The sequence below is a fragment of the Erpetoichthys calabaricus genome, chromosome 2, assembly GCF_900747795.2.
Source record: "Erpetoichthys calabaricus chromosome 2, fErpCal1.3, whole genome shotgun sequence".
In the NCBI taxonomy this organism is placed as follows: Eukaryota; Metazoa; Chordata; class Cladistia; order Polypteriformes; family Polypteridae; genus Erpetoichthys; species Erpetoichthys calabaricus.
Genome location: NC_041395.2, coordinates 43,445,349 through 43,467,280, shown reverse-complemented (window position 1 = coordinate 43,467,280; position 21,932 = coordinate 43,445,349). Strand labels below are relative to the sequence as shown.

At 36.5% G+C, this 21,932-nt stretch overlaps 1 protein-coding gene across 1 annotated transcript in view; it reads left to right on the top strand.

Annotated features, from left to right (window-relative positions):
- The window catches only part of LOC114642846 (E3 ubiquitin-protein ligase TRIM39-like), a 118,696-nt gene that overhangs the window by 84,290 nt on the left and 12,474 nt on the right, over positions 1–21,932 (top strand). Inside the window, exons 7-10 of the mRNA XM_051922407.1 lie at positions 6,517–6,543; positions 17,887–17,913; positions 17,995–18,030; positions 19,776–19,817. Coding sequence (XP_051778367.1) covers positions 6,517–6,543; positions 17,887–17,913; positions 17,995–18,030; positions 19,776–19,817 — 132 coding nt within the window. The remainder of the gene's footprint in view (positions 1–6,516; positions 6,544–17,886; positions 17,914–17,994; positions 18,031–19,775; positions 19,818–21,932) is intronic.

Below are 21,932 nucleotides of genomic sequence, written 5' to 3'. Positions count from 1 at the left end.
ATATTTGACTAATGGTTAAATGTGTTTGATGATCAGAAACATTTTGTGTGACAAACATGCAAAAGAATAAGAAATCAGGAAGGGGGCAAATAGTTTTTCACACCACTGTATATGTATATATATATATATGTATATATATGTATATGTATATATATGTATATATATATATATGTATATGTATATATATATATATATATATATGTATATATATATATATATGTATATATATATATGTATGTATATATGTATATATGTGTATATATATATATGTATTATATGTATATTTGTGTATATATATATATATATGTATATGTGGATGTGTATATGTATATATATGTATATGTAGATATGTGTATATGTAGATATGTATATATATGTATATATGTTTATGTATATATATGGTTACATAACCTCTTTAACACACTACTTCTCCGCTGCAAAGTGCGGGTATTTTGCTATATGTATATATATATATATGTGTCTGTATGTGTATATATATATATTTATATATATATATATATATATATATATATATATATATATATTATATATATATATATATATGTGTGTGTATATGTATGTGTATATATATGTTGATATATGTATATATATGTGGATGTCTATATGTATATATATATATATATATATAAATATATATATATATATATATATATATATATGTAGATATGTAGATATGTGTATATGTAGATATGTATATAAGTATATATGTTTATGTATATATATGTTTACATAACCTCTTTAACACACTACTTCTCCGCTGCGAAGCGCGGGTATTTTGCTAGTATACTCAACTAAAAACAAAAGTGTGAACTAATTTTTCAACATCTTGCAAAGTTATATGTGATCTAACTTTTGCTATATTTCTTAACTGAAAAAATGTTGTCCTTGTAATCTGAAAAATATGTGATTTCATATTTAGGTCAGTGTAAATAATTACCCCTAAAAAGTTTATTTCTATTTCTAATACCCTTGTTATATTCATTTTTGCCAATCACTAAGATTTATGTTTTCTCCTTATTTAGTTTGAGAAAATTACTACTCATCCATTCAGAAACACAAGTAAGACATTGTGTCATTGAAACAAGAGAGTCGGGGTCATCAGGCGCTATTGATAAATATAGCTGTGTGGTAGCTCACATTATGCCTTGAGATACTCTGACATAATGGAAGCATATAGATTGAAAAGAGCAGTGGACCCAGGATAGATCCTTGTGGAACATTATATAAAATATCATGTGTCTTCGAAGTATAATCACCACAAATAATAAAGAATTTTCTACCTGTCAAGTAAGACTCAAACCAATTTAAGACACTGCCAGAGAGGCCCACCCACTGACTAAGGTGATTTATAATAATAGTTGTGTCTCTCCAGGAAGTAATGGAATGACTTGGGTATTTATGTTTTCCACATTAATATTTTTTGGACATAATATAGTGCGTTGTGTTAAAAGGGGCATTTGGTCTAATGAGATTGCTGTTCCAAATCTCTCTGTAACTAAGTCGTCGCAGATAAAGGCTTGAGGAATTGTAATAATATGTGGCTGAAGTCCATCTGTATTGGTGAGTGTACCATCTCTCTGTTGTAATAAGCAATTGTTATGATCTGGTTCTGGACATCGTATCTTTTTTACTAACTGTATCTTTTGAAAGCAATGGCAATTGTCTGCGTATTTTAAGGTGCACTGAACAATAGCTGAGTGCATGGCATCTGGAAGAATAGCTAATCACTGTTTAAAATCTCCTCCTAATAAAAGTACCTTTCCTCCAAATCGAATATTATTATTCATAAACGTTTGTAGAAGTTTATGAATGGTGTTGAGTAAGTGACTTCATGCCATTGTACATTCATCAATAAACAACATTTTTTGAAGACGGATGTCACGTGCAGTGCCCACCATCAATGTTCATAGTGGATACCAATTTGTAGGATGTAATGCAGTTGATAAAGATTTCACTTTCAGGTACATCGTCAGTTAGAATCTTCTGTAGATATTCAGTATATGAATGTAAAGAAGGCAGTCTAATTTGACCCTTTTGACAACAACGTCTAAATGTATTACTTGTATTGCCAGTTGTTTCTTCAGGGAAGTGAACTGAATGACAATGATTGCAAATGACATTCATTAATCGGAATGAATTTTCCCGGTGTATGTTTTGCTTGTGCCGTTTGAGAGGCGCGTTGTTGCATATGTAGTATTTGGGACGCGTTGTTTTGGAGCTGTAATCGATTTGCCTGTGCTGTGTGAGACGCCCGTTGTAGCCTTCCTTGCCGTTAACGTATGTCTGAGACGGGAGGTGTTTCGTTTTGAATCTGTGCCTGTTGCGATGCAGCACTTTGATTGATAGTTTGCGTCATGTGGATCCAGGATGTAGATTTGTGCATATTCGCGTTGTTGATTTGTTTCAGGGTGCACTGTTCCAATGCGATGCAGTATTTGTGCACATATGGGAAAGCAGTATGGGCCATTGCCTTTTGGTGGCCTGATATTTACTAAAAGCAAATGAACTATTGTAGGATCTAACGCAGTTCATAAAGTTTTTACTTTTAGGTACATCGTTAGTTAGAAGCTGTAGTTGAGCTTTGCGTTTTTGGAGTCGAGACATTTTTTCTTTTAGAAATATGGATAAGTAATAAGAAGTATTGCACTCACTGTTAATATGGAGACTTTTCTGCGGTTGAACGGTTAATAGTGCCTTATGGTAATGAGATCCACCTATGCTGCATAGCCGTCTATTTTGTTGTTTCTTTCATGTTCGTGTGTTTGTTCCTGTTATCCTTTCCTTTTCGTTTTGTACCCGTGACCGTGTATTCATGACTTGTTTCAATATGTTTCCTTTTCTGCAGTTGAACGGTTAATAGTGCTTTATTGTAAGGAGATCCACCAATGCTGACACCTATGCTGTCTAGTGTGAAGGTGCTGACGTTCACTTTAGAATATGTGGCTTTGGGTGTGACTTCTTATGGATGTGGGGGGGGGGTTGTTGAGGATTGTTGTTGCGCGAGCGTCTTCTTTCTTTTTGTGTTCCTGTGTCTTGTTGAATCCCCCTCTTTGTGTGTGTCCCGTCCCTCGCTTGTAGGGTCTGTGGGGTGGTTTTGTGTTCTTTTTTTTGTGTTCCATGGGCTTGTTGAATCCCCCTCTTGGTGTGTGTCCCGTCCGGTGCCTGTAGGGGGGGGGGGTGCCTTGCTGTTGTGTGCGAGCCTCTTTTTTTTTTTTTTTTTCGGGTCTAGTTTCGTGTGCAATGTGTTTCGTGCTTTTCCTGCGTTTGACTTTGCGCCTCATTTCTCCTTTTTGTATGTGCTCACTCCTTTTTTCTGTGGTCTTGTCCGCCACTCGCGGCCCCCTCATCCGCCTTTGTCGCCCTCTTTTCTCCGCCTTTCTCCGACTCTCGCGGACTCTTTTTGCGCCTGCGCCTCTCGCGGCCCCTCATCCGCCTCTCTCGCCCTCTTTTGTCCGCCTTTCTCGGCTCCTCAGCCGACTCTCGCGGACTCTTTTTGCGCCTGCGCAGTACGTCTTTTTGCAGCTACGGCCCATGGCCGGATGTGCCTGCGTCCATCATCCGGTTTAGCATTCTCGGTTAGTAATATGGATTGTGATCAATGGTATCAAATGCGGCACTCAGATCTAAGAGGATGAGAACTGATAAATGGCCTCTATCTGCATTTACCTGCAAGTCATTTACTACTTTAACTAGTGCAGTTTCTGTACTGTGATTTGTTCTAAAACCTGAAATTTGTCAGGAACAGAATGTTTATTCAGGTGATCATTTCGCTACATAATGACTGCCTTTTCTAGGATTTTACTTAAGAAAGGCAGGTTAGATATAGGTCTGAAAGTTTCAAAAACAGAGGGGTTGAGATTATTTTTCTTGAGCAGGTGTTTAACAACAGCAGTCTTAAGACAGTCTGGGAAGACCCCCATATCTAGTAATGAATTTACAATTTACATGTCAAGAACACTCTCAGTCAGCACATCAGATAATTCTTTGAAAAAACTGGCATTTGTATTGGGTGAAGGATGCAGATGGAGGGTCTCAGTTGAGAAATTATTTTATATAAATTGGGTAATCTGTTCTGGTGAAAGAATTTAATTCACTCAAAATGGAATACTGGGGTTTAAGAGGATCAGTATTGGGGGATGTACTATATTAATTCTAATATTAATTTTGTGATTTTAAAATATAGCATTCCATTGAATGACCTTGGTTTAGAAAATAATCAATTGTAGAGAATAAAACTCTTGGATTACTAGCATTGTTATTTAGAATTTTAGAGAAATAGCACTACCTCTCAAGACGGACTATGTTGTTGTATTCTGTTATTTTAGCCTTCCATATTTCATAGTGGATAATCAATTCAGTTTTTCTCCATTTACGCTCAGCTGTTCAGCATGTTTTCTTTAAATCAGACACTCTTTGGGTTTTCCATGGTGTAACAGTGCTGGAGGATTTTTTAATTGTCTTTTCAGGTGTGATTATGTCAGCGGCAGCTCTCACTTTAGTATTAAAATTTTCCACCTTACAATTTACATTATTATCACTATTGTAGTAAGCACTACAAACAGACTGGTTGCTTAAAATGTTTGTAAACTTCGAAGCTGCAGATTAATCAAAAAAGTGTTTTTTAACAATATGCTTCTCATTAATTTTATCTATCAGTATTTCTATATTAAATAGTAAGAGAAAATGGGCTGATAAACTGATATCCACGATCTGCCTCATATCAACTTTTAGTTCTTTAGTAATTGCTAAATCCAATGTGTGCCCTCCTTTGTGTGTTGGCTAACTAACGTGCTGGCTCATATCAAAAGAGTGCAGAAGGTTTATGAATTCTTTTGCTTTCAGGTCACACTGATTATCGATATGAAAATTAAAATGATCAGCTATTAGGAACCTGTCATAGTTGGTCATTTTAATTGGCACTAAATCTGAGAATTCCTCAAAGAAAGATGTATTGTATTTAGGAGGTCTATACACAGAAAATACTAGAGACTGAGAAACTCTATGAATAACAGTGGTAAGATATTCAAAAGACTTAAATGTACCAACGCCAACATCTTTACACTTTAAGTGGCTTGAGTAAATATTTGCTAAACTGCTGCCTTTCTTACCTTGGCGATTTGTTTGAGTAAAGCTGTAATTCGGAGGTGCAGATTCGATTAAAACAACCGCACCATCAGAGCTAAGCCACATTTCACTTAATGCAATAAAATTGATTTTCCTATCACTAATAAGATAGTTGATGGAACACGTATTGTTGGTTAATGCTCTAACATTTAATAAGGCCATATTTAAGGTCTCGGAAGAGCAGAACTGAATTGTCGGATCATTACGGCTGTTTGAAATGGTAATTTAGTTATTTGTATAAGTGCCACTTTGTGCAGATTTTTTATTTAATCTATAGTTTGTTTTTATAGTTTTAATAAAGTGCACATCTTGAGGTGAAATGGTAATTAAATTATTCACATTTATGCCTCACTGTCCGGATGTTTTACATGAACTGAGGGTTGTTATTAAAGTATTAATGCAGTGCACTTTTGAGGAAGAGTTCGCTACAAAGTTATCATGTCTTAACAAGGTATTATGGAAAGAATTAGGATTAAAAGTACATGGTCAAGAGAGAAGAATTACCGTAGAGATGTTTTCGGAGAGGACTCGGGCTCCAAATCTATTTGGATGCAGACCATCCTGCCTGAAAAAAACACAGCCTCTCCCAGAAGAGATCCCAGTTGTCCACAAACCTGTTGTTTTGTCCCTCGCAGAAACCTTTCAACCAGATGTTTAATGCCAGCAGACAACTGTAGTACTCATTTGATCTTCTAACCATTTTCCCCCCATTTAGTATCTAAAGAAATTCTTTGCTTTTTATGCTCAAATATGTGCAGGGAGATGTTTAGTCATCAAAGAATTATGTTATGGATGAAGAAACATTTTTTTTACTTCAACTTCTTTTATAAAATCAGCTGTGCTCAACAGTAACATATGATGAAGAGTGAAGATGAATATTTTACTTTAAAGTGAACAGTTTTAGATTTTACTAAACCTTAATTAATGTATGTCCCCTTCTCCTAGTGTCTGTCAATTATATGTTTAAATAAAATAGTACAGTAGATCTGTAATAAATTTGGATAATCTTAGAATGTTCTGAATATTTCAGTTTTGGTTTACTGGGTATTGTGCCCTTTCGTTTTTTGCTCATATTGACAATTAGCTTCCACTCCATTAGTCCACAAGTATTCTACTGCATGAATATACTGTAATTGCATTGATAGTAGAGCTTGCAGTACCTTTTATTTGTTTAGAATTAGTCATATTTTATGCCCATTTCATTTCTCCAGTTTCAAAATGCTTTAGGTACTTTGTACAGTTAGAATGGATTCTATGTGTGCTGTATTTATACACAGAGCAACAAAACATTGCAGTATAAGGTTTGTAATCATTATTTGAAAATGCACTTTGTGTACATAACCAATGTTTAATTTTTTTTCTTCTTTATAGAACGGCAACCCCTGATTGAAAGTTCAGGTAAAATGTATTCTTAGCAACAAAGCCTCAGACAACTGACAGGAGATTGTAAAGCACAAAATCAAATCCCTAGTGAAATGGTCTTGTGTCTTCCTTCCATGCGTTTGATAAATATGCTTATCTTTTTCTCACATTAACTATTCTGAATAATTGGAAATACTGTATATGAGGGAACTGCTGGTTGCAACTGTAAAGGATCTGTGTGGGAAGGCAGGATTTGTAATGAAAGCAAAAAGAGAAGGGACGGCATGGTGGTGCAGTGGTAGCTCTGCTGCCTCGCAGTAAGGAGACCTGGGTTCGTTTCCTGGGTCCTCCCTGTGTGGAGTTTGCATGTTCTCCCCGTGTCTGCGTGGGTTTCCTCCGGGTGCTCCGGTTTCCTCCCACAGTCCAAAGACATGCAGGTTAGGTGCATTGGCGATTCTAAATTGTCCCTAGTGTGTGCTTGGTGTGTGGGTGTGTTTGTGTGTGTGCCCTGCGGTGGACTGGTGCCCTGCCCGGGGATTTGTTCCTGCCTTGCACCCTTGTGTTGTCTGGGATTGGCTCCAGCAGACCCCCGTGACCCTGTGTTAGGATATAGCGGGTTGGATGATGACTGACTGACTGACTGGCAAAAAGAGAAGAATGATGATGGAATGAAAAGGTGAATGAGGTAAAGAAGGATGGGGTGATAGAGAGTAAAGAGAAATATAAAGTAGCTAAAAGAAAAAAAAAACTTTCAAAACAGAGGTGTATAAAGAGACTGAGACAGCAATAGGGGTTGGACAGAAGAAGGTGTACAAGATGGAAAGGAGCAGAGGCACTGCAAAAGTGGATGGAATAACATTACCTTTGATAAATTATAAGAATTAATAGGTCATGGCTGAAGATGTGAAAAGGATGTGGCAAAAGTATTTTTTAAATATTATTGAACCAAGAAAAATCATTCATGAGTCAATTAGCAATTAGTAATTCAATTTGTGGACCACAGACAAATATCTTTGTTTAAAAAGTTGGTAATAAGAAGATGATGGCAGGAAAAGCAGTAGGACCAGATGATGATTCAATGGTGATGGTTAAAATACTTGCAGACAATGTAATGAAATGGATGAGTGAGAGTGTTGCAAGCACTATGAAGACAAAAGAGCATACTGGAAGAATGGAGAGAGCCCATATTAGTACTACCATCAAGAATCAGGAAAATATTAATGAACATTGCCTTAATAGGGAAGTAAGATTACTGTCACATCACATTGAGATTGTGGAAAAATTGTAGAGGAATGAATAAGAGGAACTGTGAAACAAATATTACTGTAGGAGAAAATTGGATTCAGGTAAGAATGGAGCACAATAGAACACTTGTTCATCATTAGGCAGCAGATCAAAAGAAGGAGAGACTTCCAGCAGCCATTTATGGATTTGGAGAAAGCATATGGTAAGACCGCAAGAGAGCTTGTTTCACCAGTGTTCAGATAGTACAAGATTCCAGAGAAACATATCACTATGGTAATGAGATTTTTAGAGACAAAAATTTAAAATGTTTCAGAATAACTAATGTTATCCTGCGTTAGCTTGCACAAAGTGTCAGTACTGACCTCTGTTAATTATGATTATCATGGATTACTTCAGTAGAATGGTCAGGATGAAGCAAGGAGCCATGGCACTATCTGCAGATGACATCACATTAAGAGGGGACTCACTGGAGAAATTAAGAAGAAAGTTGCTGGAATAGAATGAAGTGCTACAGATCCATTGAATATGCATGGACACATTCCAAGGCAATAAAACAGAGGCTTTGGTGGTAATAGTTAATGTTAAGCCAAAGAAAGTGGAAATATCAGAGAAATAATTAAGGCAGGTGAAATCTTTTAAATATTTTGGAAGTTGAATTGAAGAAGACAGGGAACTAACAAGTGAAATACTGACGAAGTTGGAAGGAGCAGGAAGTGCATAGTGAAAGGTCACAGGAGTGGATTGTGAAAAACAGATCTCACTTGAGATGAAAACACTTTTCTGCAAAACATTGGTTAGACCCCCTGTAATGTGTGGTGTGGAAATGTGGGCTGTGAAGGTGCAACAGTTAAAAAAACTGGAGGTTATGGAAATAAAGTGTTAAAGAGCAATATGGGCATAAACATTGATAATTTAATGCTTAATGAACAAATCAGAAAGGAAGTGAAAAATAAGGATAAAAATGAACAATCAAGTCTGAGATAGTATAGACATGTTCAAATAATGGAGGTATTTAGTGAAATGAGAGGTGCAACAGAAAGGGAAAAGATACAAATCAAGAGAAAAATCATGGAAGAGATAATGGACAAGGAGGACAACTAGAGTGATAAACCTGCACTTAGCAACAAACAGAGAGTCTCAAAGAATGAAAATAAAACAACCTGAATGCTAACAGAAAAAGGGGAGGAAGAGAATGAAGAAGTTCATCCATCCTTTCAATAGAGCAGCATCTCTACTCTGTGCTCCTCCTGAATGTCTGTGCTCCTCACCTTTTCTTTATGGCTGAGCTAAGAAGAAGAAGAAGAAGAAGTCTGTTTGAAAAACTCCTCCAATAGGTTCTCACTACTTCAAAACAGATACCTCAAATCTCAGGGGATACCTGTAGAGCTTACGTATGAAACTTTGTGCTTTTGGAATACCCCTCTTTTAACAGTCTCCCCTGATTTGAACCAAGACAGTTTTCATGGATTTATCATGTTGTATTACACTGTCCATTGAGCATGTGTCAATCAGAAATTATGAGAGTGATATAGATTCTGGGGTGGGTGGCCCGGACTGAGACTGACACATTCCTTAGCCATTCTTTTTTTTGTTCTGAAAGAGCTTGCTTGAATGAAGTGCTCTGCCTTCAAGTTCCTAATAAATCGCATAAAAGTGGTAGATTTGGCTGCTTTTTCTCAAGTTTTTCAATAGGCACTGCAATTCTGTGGAGTTTTGTCTTGTTTGCTGTTGTTAAGGGTGATTGCTAGGCATGTGACTAGTGTCTGAATGATGGGCTGATGTCATTTCCTGATGGTATAAAAGTTGTTGACACATGGTATTCATCATCCGAGGTTTTCGATCAAAAAACAAAAACAATTGCTCAAAATTTTCAGGTCTTATCATTCCAGACACTAAGGTCTGTGTACTCTACTTCATTCTCTTGTTTTTCTTTTATCTTCAAATTCTTTATGTCTTCTTAGGATTTTCACTTATTAATTATTTGTCTTGATTAACTGCTACCTATGTTTTGATTATGATCTAGCATTATGGTTAGGTTCTCTCGCATTTACTGATCTCATTGACAATTCTGCATAATATGTGTTGTGAGGTACACATAGTAAACATAAAGATGTAATTCAAAAGCCTGAAATTGGAATTTGCTGCTCAACAAAACGTTTACGAGTGAGTAACATTTTAGTTTATTTCTCAGGTGTCTGCGTTTTGTTGACAATAATTCACCTGCCACCAGTGATGTGCGGTGAGGTTCATGGCTGCTGAGTCACTGACTCCTTCAGAGTCAGATTTACAAATATATTAATCCAAAAGAGTAGTTTATTCACTATTCAACTGGCAGCATGCACACTGATTACTGATTATGTTTCATATCTCAGCATTTTTTACACACACGTAGGTAAGGTACATATATGGCTAAGAAAGAATGTTACATTTATAGTGGCAAGAGAGAGACCAGTGACAGCGCATTTGCTCTGCATCCTCCATGTGTTCCAAATTTGCTGTTGCAATTCCACAATTCATACTCATTCAATACAAATGAAAGTATTGAATGGTGTACAAAAAAATGGATTTCAATTTTGACCTTAATTGAAATATTTAGTTGTTTTTAAAAGCTTTTAACTCTGATGGTTTAATCAGTTTTAATACAGAATGTTATTAATTTATCTTTTTTTAGTTCATATTCACAGCTCAAAATACCTGATATTGTGAAAATAATCCAGTAGCAAAATTATGTTTTAAAATATTTGTACCCCTTCTTTCAATTTTTTTTTCTCTCTCTCTCAAAATAGATAGTTGAAATATTGTTTTCTTTTGTTCTTAACATCAGCCATATTGTACATATTGCATATCAGGGATTTTTCCTGTCTTGTATCTAAAGCTCCAGGTTTCCTGCGATCCTGCTCTGGATAAACAGGTTTAGATAATGTATACTGTATATTGTTCCTAATCTCAGATGCTGTCTCTGTCGTTTTGTGTCCGTCCACACACCTATTACCTACTCTTGCTTTGCTCATTAAGGGTTTACTGTTCTTATGGTGGGCTATTCAAGTCTCACTGCTCCTAACTTTCACATTACATGCTTGTTTTTCTTTGTTTCCCTCAGTAGAGCTAGGATCAATTTTCTAATTTTGATATCTTTTCAGGCCTACAGGTTATAAAATTCTGTCCATAAATTGTATGTGCCTGAGATGGAATTAGAGATCAATATGGCTGGTAGAAAGTAACAAAGCCCAGTATGGGAGATTTTTGAATGCAATATTGAAGGCATTCATTATAAGCACATTGTCTTGGCGTGAGATATGTTGTGTGCTGTCGACATTTAGAGTCAAAAAGACCCTGAAACCTTAAAATTCACCTAAATTTCATTACAAATTGGCCCATTCTGGGCAATAAAAGGAAAAGGTAAAAAGTGCCATCAGCACACATTTGTTCAGCACAAATGACACAAAATATTTAAAAAAATATAAAAATTGTATAAAAATGTTCATATTCAGTATCTGGTTTTGATTATGCTTGTTTTTATCAGACAAACACAAAACCATATAGTAAACCATGCCATTAACATTAAACTCATATTCAAACCCATTGAGTGTACAGTTCTGTCTGACTGTGACACAAAACTAAACTTCCGTAGAAACTCCATACCATAATTACTAAAACTAAAACTGAAACTAATAGATATAAAAATAAAATAGAAATGTCTTTGTGAAATAAAAAACAAATTAAAACTAAAAATACAGGAAGGAAAACTAAAACTAAAATGAATTTCCAAGTAAGGTCAGAAAAAATTTAGTAATAAAAACTAATATAAAAAGGCAAAACTATAATAACCTTGGTTGGAGGATTTTATTTACCTAAATGCAGTGCAAAAAGACCTATTTAGGAAATAGAAGCTGTTCTAAAGCCTTTAACTCAGTAAATAATTCCTTGAAGCTTCCCATAGACACCAGCTAGTCAGGCTTTTTGTTCTGAGAGGTGAAGAAGAATCTCTTTATAGAGCATATAAATCACTAAATCCCAAAATGCATACACACTTTACAGATCTGTGAGCTGAAAGTCCAGTATTAAGTAAGAAAAAACATAGATCATAAAAGTGGTACACTCCCCTCACTCCATGGTCTATTGATATCATGATGAAACTGGAGTGTTGTGCAGAGAGACTGCCACACTTACATTAAAACTACAAACCAAGAAGATTGTGGGTGCCACATAGAACAATAAATTTTAAGACTGCCTGACAATGTTGAGAAAGATTATATAATTGTTTTTCTAATGAATCCCTGAGCAAGGTGATTTCCAATATTATGTTTCACTAAAATTATAACTGAAAGGGCCTATAGAATATTCTTTGCATGGGAGGTCTCTATTAAGCCCTACATTCTTATCTTCTGGATCCTAAGGTATCCTAAGAAACAGTGTATATTGGCAGAGGTTCTTAAACTCTGGAGATAACTCCAAAGGTAGACCATATCAAGTTATTTCCAGATTTTTTTGTGGTGAAATTGCAGAAAACAAGAGTGATGAATCTGGTTATCAAGAATATAAAAGAAGCTGATTTCGGGCCATTTTTTCTCTACTCTGTGAAACTCTTAATAACTCTTACTGCATATCTGATGCTCCAGAAGTACCTCTTCAGGCTATTGAAACCATTCTTCATCACTTGCACATGCCCAAGTGATCTTTATTGTCTTTGGTCCATCTGGTATACTTATACACTGTCATTTGCTCTTGAAAAACTTGTGATCTGTCAGTTGTCCTTATTGTTGCAAAATGTTGCAAAATGTTATACTTTTTCATTGTGCATACGTACTGGTACAAAGATGTGTGCTTTGGTCTGGTCTGGCAGGTGTTCTCCACACCTATTACATCAATGATACCAAGTGATAATTTTATTTCCTTCCTCTGTTCATTTTTGTTGTTGTTGTTAAATTATTTACAGTTATTCGGTTCCTTGATTTTACATGTTTGCCCATCCATTGGGGGGAGGTGATGGATGGTTTCAAGGGTGCCTTCTGCCCCAGAGGTGGGTAGAGTAGCCAAAAATTGTACTCAAGTAGCGTTACTTCAGAATAATATTACTCAAGTAGAAGTAAAAAGTAGTCCACCAAAAACTTACTCAAGTAAGAGTAAAAAAGTACTGTACTGAGTAACTGTTTGAACATAATAAATTACTTCTTTTTTAGAAATGTTGTAATAAGACAGACAAAAATATAAAATAATGTGCAAATTCTGCTATTTCCAAGTAATAAAATAAAAAAATGAGTAAAAATAAATCACATCTTTACAAAATAAAGATGCACAAATAACACAAAGTTCCAAATCTCAGTTTATCGCAACAAAGCTTTTGAAGCCAATACCCACAGTAGGTAACATGTATGTCTGAACAGTGCAAACTACTTACAGTGACGAGATATCCTGTACACTGACAGTATAATACTGCATATGCACTTTGTGTACCGGGTCCGCAGCTTCAAAAAAAAAGAAAAAAAAAAAAGTCCAGTTTCAAATCCATAAAGCCGTGTCATTCTCTGTGGGCGCAATTGCACAACCGCGGGGAGTTAATGAGGTAGTTGGAGCGAGTCACACCTGCACGTGCGGGTCCGATCATTTTCAATTGATTTATTGGCTTCCTGCGGCGTGTGATTAAGGCCCACGGAGATGGGAGTGTATATATACAGATCAGCACAAAAAAGAAAGGGGAATCAAAGAAAAGGAGAAAAGACATGAAAGGCAGGCTTGGGAATGACGATCTGGTCCTTGCAGTGAAACTGTGACCATTTAGCAGTGAACAGGAGCCCCTCATGACCAAAAAGTCTCTCTCAGGCTGCAAGACACAGGAAGTTTGTGTGTGGTCATGTGACTGCATGGCTACGTCTGATTGGTGAAACAGTCATGCAGTAGATCCACTGGCAAATTCTTTCTTGCAAAAATATAGTTTAATGTACAAATGGAAAAAAGTAACAAGTCAAGTGTTGCCCAATGTAGCAGACTAAGAGTAGCGTTTATTCTTCACAAATGTACTCAAGTAAAAGTAAAAAGTATGGTGCAGTAAAACTACTCTTAGAAGTATAATTTTTTAAAAAAAGTTACTCAAGTAAATGTAACGGAGTAAATGTAACTGGTTACTACCCACCTTTGCTTCTGCCATGTTAAAATATTCTGTGATCTCTTTACTTGAGGGATGTTATGGGATAATTGGAAGAGATGTAGGGGACAGAGGTAAAACCTGTAATTGTTATTGAATGTCTGGATGGGTATCTAGTTTCTTTTCTCGGTCCTTGCTTAGCTAACTAAAAAGATTACAATATGCAGTCTTTCGAGGCCCCTTGCCTGAAGAAGGGGCCTGAGCTGCCTCAAAATCCTGCATATTGTAATCTGTTCAGTTAGGCAATAAAAGGTGTCATTTTGCTTGACTTCTCATTGTATCCATAAATGCTAGCTTGGTACAACACCCTACTACTACAGTCCTTGCTTTTCATTTTTCTCACACTTCCACGATGGCCAGTCTTTCGGTATCCTCTTGGAATGTCTGGGGCATGAGACTAAATATAAAGAAGATGGACATTACTGATTACCTGTGCTTGAAAAGTGTGAATGTTGTATTTTCCAACAATGCAAGCGACTACTAGAGATGTGACTAGATTTGACAACGAGTTTACTTTGCTGCTTTGTTTTGAGTGTTAATTGTTATATGTAACAATTTACAAGCTGTTTTCAACAAGGTAGATTCTGTTTTGTGATAACTGAAATTGGCATGTAATATCCAACTCTTATGAGTCAAACTTTGTATACATATGAGATCAGATCCTATAACTGAAATATTATAATAATATTATTTGGCAAAGAATGTGAATGCTTTTATTGACCTGCTGCTTGATAATCTCCTTTCCCCTACTGGTCACTGCATTCCTCATTTGATTTGTTTGCTGCGCAGATATGCGTCTGATTTTAATATGTTTGATTCTTTTGATAGCTTATTCCATCCACCAAGGTTTTCTTGTTATATTCACTTTGTCATTAGACTTCTATGATCAATTCTAGCACTATTTCACAGTGACTGTCCAGATTATACTCTGATGCAGTGTTTCCCAAACTGTGTGGTGTGGCAACCCACTTTTTTCACATGCCAGTGTGACCCACCGGGAATTTATCACAATCATCAGAGCTGGGAGGTTTGGGTGATCCCCCTTGGTCAATCGAACATAATCATCAAAGCAAGTCAGTCCCATGCAATCACTAGTGCATCAGAGTGTTAAATGAATCAAACATGATCACCAGGGCTCTTCCTCCTTGATGAATCGAGTACAATCATCAGAGCAGAGGTTGTAGAGGACTGGACACGATCCATCTGCAATGCTGCCACTGTGAATTGAGTGGCACAGTGGTTAGTACTGTTGCATCACTGCTCAGGGCATATTTTTGGCAATAGTAGTTTGTCCAGAATCATTTGCATTATGTATTTAACTTTTATGTTTTTATTACTTTTATAATTTTTTACTTAAAAAACTACAAATGAATTAACAGAAATCAACAATGTAAGGTAAATTATCAGAATCACTATCCTCAGAATCATGTTTCTTCTTGCATTTCTATACAGGCTTTGTTTGTGGGTCTTTAGGGGACATTATGATTACAGTATTTTTTCATGAAAAATAAAGTATGAAATATCACAGAAAAGTTCAAATATGCACAGTAGAAAACAATGAAAGAATGGCGGACAGCTGCCGACAAAATGCTGGAACGAAAATGTTTTACAGCATGTCTTGTCTACAGCACTGTATTTTATTATTAAAATATGCAAAAGCATACTAAAAGTATCAAAACATATGTTTCTCATATCTGTTCGTTATGTGAAATGTACCTGTAACTTAGATATGTAGAGTGTGTCATTCTATGGCTCATAGCGCTGCTACACTTGAGTGATAAAGAAGCATGCGGTTTCTTTCACCTTCGGCTGTAAGTATGAATGGCCTCAACTTGGTTGGCCATAAATCAGCTCATAACTGTGATTTTTTTAATAGAGCCAAAGACGGTTAGTGTAATTTTTGAAATCAATCTGTTGTGACGGATGCCTGGCCAGGACGCCCCTGCACTATATATACCAGGTGGACAAGGGTGGGAAACCCAGTATCTCCCCCTGAACGCTAGATGGCAGCCTTCCTGGGTTGCAGCGGTGCCTCGGACTTCCCCAGGGCTTCATGGGGGTTGGAGTTCTGTGCAGCCCTGTTGGGTTCCACAGGCGCCACCAGGGGGTGCTGCAACAGGAGTTGCTGGCACCTTTTGGGCGTTGGTTTCGCCACACCCGGAAGTGCAGCCGGATGTCGGCAATCAAACACCTGGAGCACTTCCAGGTACCCAATAAAGGGAGCCAGCGACCACCACTCAGCGGGAGGAAGAGGACGAGGTTGCCAGGGAGGAGTGATGGAGGAAGAGAAACTGTGTTTACTTGTGGGTTTTGGAGTACTGTGCTTGGGACTGTGTTGTGGCTGCAGGGATTACGGGGAAGACGTGCCCTCCAGCTGAAGAAAAATAAGTAGTTTATTTTATTTTACCCGTGCCTCCTGTGTGAATCTGTGTCAGGTCGGGCGCAATATACAGTAATCCCTCCTCCATCGCGGGGGTTGCGTTCCAGAGCCACCCGCGAAATAAGAAAATCCGCGAAGTAGAAATCCGCGATATATATTTAAATATGCTTACATATAAAATCCGCGATGGAGAGAAGCCGCAAAAGGCGAAGCGCGATATAGCGAAGGATTACTGTAGAGCCATATCTTACACTGTTTTAACAATTTAAAATAACTAAGCAGAAAGGGAGTTTGATCATGCAACATTAGAATTTAGACCATACTTTTCAATCGACAGATTCGTTTTGTTAATTTATTTTTTATTAACCCATGAAGCTCATGCTGCTAGTTGAGAATTAAAGTTTACATAGTTGTCCCTATTTATTTCAAAATAGTCTTGCAGTCATTGAGACATCGAGCTGCCTTTGGTCCTGCCTTCAACATGCTGCTTGTCATTACCTTTAGACAGCTTACTTGATTGCTTGGCATGCTACTCAGATGACAGTCACAAAATGAAGAAGTAAACCATATGAGAACTGTGCCTTTCAGTCTTTTATAAGACACTTGGGTTAGAGTCATGTCTAGTGTTTTGTACCATTTAGAAACGGCAACGTTTATATATTTATCTTATACGCCATTCTCTTGTAAATAAGAAGCAGCTTATAAAACCATAGATGTGTTATGATAGCAGCCATGAATTTGGTTTAAACCAGGGGTAGTAGGTAGGTAGAAACAGGAGCCAGGCAGCTGACAACTGGCTGGTTTCACTAGTAGCTCAAAAAGGCCACCACTTTATGGTGAATTGACTGGCTTCATAGATGATATGAACACAAGGCAGCTGCCTTTTAACACTAGAATTACCAGAGCCTACGAAAAAACTCGTAGATCCGGCCCACCTTAAATCACTTCTTAAATGTTGTATCAGTCAATTACACATACAAGAGGAAATGAGGTAGCAACGGCCTGATTGTTAATTAGCTGTCTACACAGACAGGAAAAACAACGCAGGTAGATGGGAGTTTGCTGATTATGCAGGTAAAAAAAGATAAGACATCTTGTAACTCTGTCAGCCACACAGGGAAGGTAGTAACAAGGCAGATGCTGGGGACCGGCTTTTCTACACAATACAAGACCACCAATGTAATACCAGAAAAGTAATCAAGCAGAAATAAACAGTCCTCAACAGATTGGACAGCTTGCTTTACATGGCAGGAGAGCTACAGCTCAGTGAGTGTAGGATCATCAGTGTTCAATACAAAATGGACAGGAGCTCATATTAAGAGAGTAACAACAGGGCAGGAACAAGACGGCTGCCATTCAGTGATTCAGTATTTAGCTGAATATTTCAAAAGCCAGCTTAGGTATACAATTTTTACTGATTTTTCTGTTCATGGCAAAAATTGGTTTCTATATACTGTATCATAAAATTTCCTTCAATGATTCAAAGTTATTAATAATTTACAATCAACAGCAAATCAAGAATATTAATGTAAATATTCTTATGTTTTCAAATGCATTTCTGCAACTTAACATGTATTCAGATAATAAAAAATGTTTTTCTGTTTGCTTTCAGATGATACAGAGAATCACACAGATACAGGTTTAGTTTTATTTCCATTTCTAAGATTGTCTAAATGACTAAACAGTAACTTCATTAATTTAAGTATTTTCCATTTTTCAGATTATCTAAGTGTGAAGTGTTCATATCTGAAAGAAGGTATGTACTAAGTATTTTGCATTCTTATGCATTTCCTTTATTATGACAGTATTGCGACTTGAAGTGACAGTTGAGAATGCATAAAAAGTAAAACAAATCGTCCTTTTGTGTGGTCTCTGGACTGTGCCACTGATGTGAACTTAAATCCCAAGGTGTTCTCTAAGATAACAAACATTATTGCGTTAATCCTTAATCATCAATCCAAATTCTTCCTCACCTTCTTTCATGTGACTCCAATGACGGCTTCTTTGCCATGTTTCCTGTCTGCATGTTTACACTTTCAGCTCACCCTCAGACCACTTCCTTGGGGTCAGAGGCAACACCATCTGCACTCACCTTCCTCATCTCTGTAAGCCAATAAATGCCAGGGTCGTTATCAAGACCCCCATTTGCGATACACCCTGGTTAATGGATATATGCTGAGGAATGGGCCTCATACCTTCTGCTCTTTAAGTACATAATCATGTGTCTGTCTCTTTATCTCACACTCACACACACACACACACACACTCTGCTTTACATTTGAGGATGGCGGTTACCTTTCTGATGGCGTGTATCTCCCTGATCTCTGTGACTCCATAAGAATTTCAATGCCAAGAATGCAATTGCATACAATAAAAAAATAAATGTTCCACAGTTAAACTTAAACTGAGTTTTTATATATGTAATGATCTCATTAGGCAATTAAACGTTATATATAAATGTTATGTCATTCCTTCTAAACAGTAGATGTTATCCTTGAGTGACAGAAGTTAAATATCCCATAGATAAACACAATCATGGTCCAGCAACAGAGCAAGTGGTTGTAATCAAGAAGTGGAATATATTTTAACATTATTTTTTTAGAGTAAAAAGCTGGGACTGAGTTGAGTTGACTTGTTTAGTGCAGTCCTTTAAAACACCTGCTTCACAAAAGTAACAGGCAGGTAGAAAACAGAACCAAAGCAGCTGCCATCTGTTTTGGATTGCTACCACCTCAAAAAGCTGTCAATCTGCAGGTTTCGTTGACAATATAAAAACAAGGCAGCCACCAGCTAGCTGTTAATTGGCTAAATATACCTTAAAAAACCTGGACCTCAGTTACCTCTTCAGGTGAACCAGATGCCACCACCTTCTGGCTGGATGGGTAACTGGGCAGAGTGAAGACATCCAATATCTTACTAGAACAGCAGAAAAACAAAAATAAACCGACCTCACCAGACTGGACAGATTTGCCTAAAACTGCAGCAGGACCACAGTTCAGTGAGGGATGGGTGGCTAACACGGTGCAGGATAGTCTCTGATTAACAAGAAATAGACAGACTCTGCCCTATCTGACAAAGCCAACTGGAAGTATGTGTCTGTACCCTCAAAATAGTGATAAAATAAAACCAAATATTTTAAAACCCTGCTTTGGCATGTAACTTTACTGCTTTTTCTGTTCATGGCAAAATTTAGTTTCCATATATGACTTTCCTCCAACATTTCAAAGTGCTACTTACTTAAAGTCAATTTAAAATTTTACAACAAACTGAAAGAACATTCTGTCAAAATGGTTTATACAATAATGTAAGCATTCTTGCATTTTCTAGTGAGACATCTACTACCTAATATTTATCAAAATAACAACCAATGTCTTTCTGTTTGTTTTCTGATCATGTAAAGATTTGGAAAGAAAAAGGATTAGTTTTATTTCAACATTTATGACTGATCAAATGACTAACTGAACAATGACTTCTTTAATTTGAATATTTTTCCTTTTTCAGATGATAAATGTACAAATACGAAGTGTTTAAAGATAAAACAAGGTACATATTTAAATAACTTCCAGTCTTACTTATATTTTTAACATGAAGATGCTTGCTACTCAAAATGAAAGCTAGGATGCATAAAAATAAAACCATCATAGCATGTGATGATTAGACAGTAGCACTGATGTAAAGTCAACTCCCAAGGTGTACTTTAAGATAACAAATATTTTTAAACAATATATTAATTTACACTTTAAAATGTCTATGTGAATCAGAAATGTGGTCAGTAGAGTGAAGAGTCACCTGAACATTCTCTCAATGCAAGTTGAACCAAGAAAGAAATGTAGAGATGTACAATAAATTTGACAGCTTTTATGATGTGGACTTGGGTTTAATAAGCAAGAAGGTGTATTCCTGAATGGAGAAAGGCCAAGGCTGTTGAAGAACAGAGGGCACAGGCGTAAACATTGGAGTATAATTAAAACCTAATATTGTAACCTAACATTTGGACCCATAAACAGACCAATTTCTTAGAACAATTAGCAATTTACTATTAAACAGCACAGATTGAAACTTGCTTAAAAAGATTACTTTCTGATTTTGCATAGTAGGGTCAGTACTAGATTTTTATTCTTTAAAAATAACGTCGTCTAAATCAAAAGGCTATAAAAGGCTTAGTGTCACTAATCTTGATCAAAACTGCATATACCACTTGGCTTACTTAGGCCCTTTGTCCCGGGACCATAGGCCATCAATGACCATTTGCCTGTGATTCCTACCTGTCATTAAACTTTTTGAAGTTTTGTGAATGTTATGTTTTATTGTTGTTTTTGTTAAGTTTGAATTATTGTTTTTAATGTCTATATTTTATTTCTGTTGGTATTTTAAGTGTACTATCATTTTAAATGTATTGTATGGAGATGAAAGTGATTTCACTTGCCCTTCCCAGATTCAACAAATTAATGCAGGTAACGGAGTGTAGGATCTCTGTTTCATCTTTTAGTCTGATGCCAGAAATATAAAGAGATTTGTACATTTTATGAACAAGGTTAATAAATCAGCAAAAGTTTATATTAACACTTTCACTTTCTCTGTTGTGGTTTAAAATGTTTTATTTCACAAACCCAGACACACTTCTTGAAATTAACAAAATGATAATATTTATCAAATAAAAATAATAGGAGATAAGTAAATAGATAGATAGATAGTATATCACCCAGGAGAAAATGGGACCCTTACCTGGACGGTAGGACAAAAAAAATGAGCAATGTGGGAAAGCTTCTGTTTCAAAATATCTTTATTCCCCAATCTGCTTGATGGCAGCATCCCAGGAGTCGGTAACCATGTGGACACCTGCAGGGCATGATGGGAGTTGAAGTGATGTGAATCAGTCCTGGTGGATATAGATAGATAGATAGATAGATAGATAGATAGATAGATAGATAGATAGATAGATAGATAGATAGATAGATAGATAGATAGATAGATAGATAGATAGATAGATATCTATCTATCTATCTATCTATCTATCTATCTATCTATCTATCTATCTATCTATCTATCTATCTATCTATCTATCTATCTATCTATCTATCTATCTAACAAACAACAGAAAACATCCATCCATCCATATTCAAACCCACTGAATCCGAACACAGGGTCACGGGGGTCTGCTGGAGCCAATCCCAGCCAACACAGGGCACAAGGCAGGAACCAATCCTGGGCAGGGTGCCAACCCACCACAGACAACAACAGAAAACATACACTTACAAAATCTTAGTTTAACATTTTCTCTACAATAAAAAAGGCATGTAACTTGTCAATTCTATCTCATGGCTTAGATAGAACGTTCCTCTTTTATATGAAAATGCACATAACTTTTGAATTGTGATTATTCAATTCATGAGGTTAAGAGGTTTACATCTTGCCTGAAGAAGGGGCCTGAGTTGCCTCGAAAGCTTGCATATTGTAATCTTTCTAGTTAGCCAATAAAAGGTGTCATTTTGCTTGGCTTTTCTCTACATTCATAATGGCTAACATGGTACAACACTCTAGTACTGAGGTTAAGATGGATAAGTTCACTGGCTGGTTATGAAATTTCTGTTGTCTGCAAGTGGCATTCATTTGCTCAGAGCAGCTAGTACTCACACACACACGCACACTCTCTCTCTC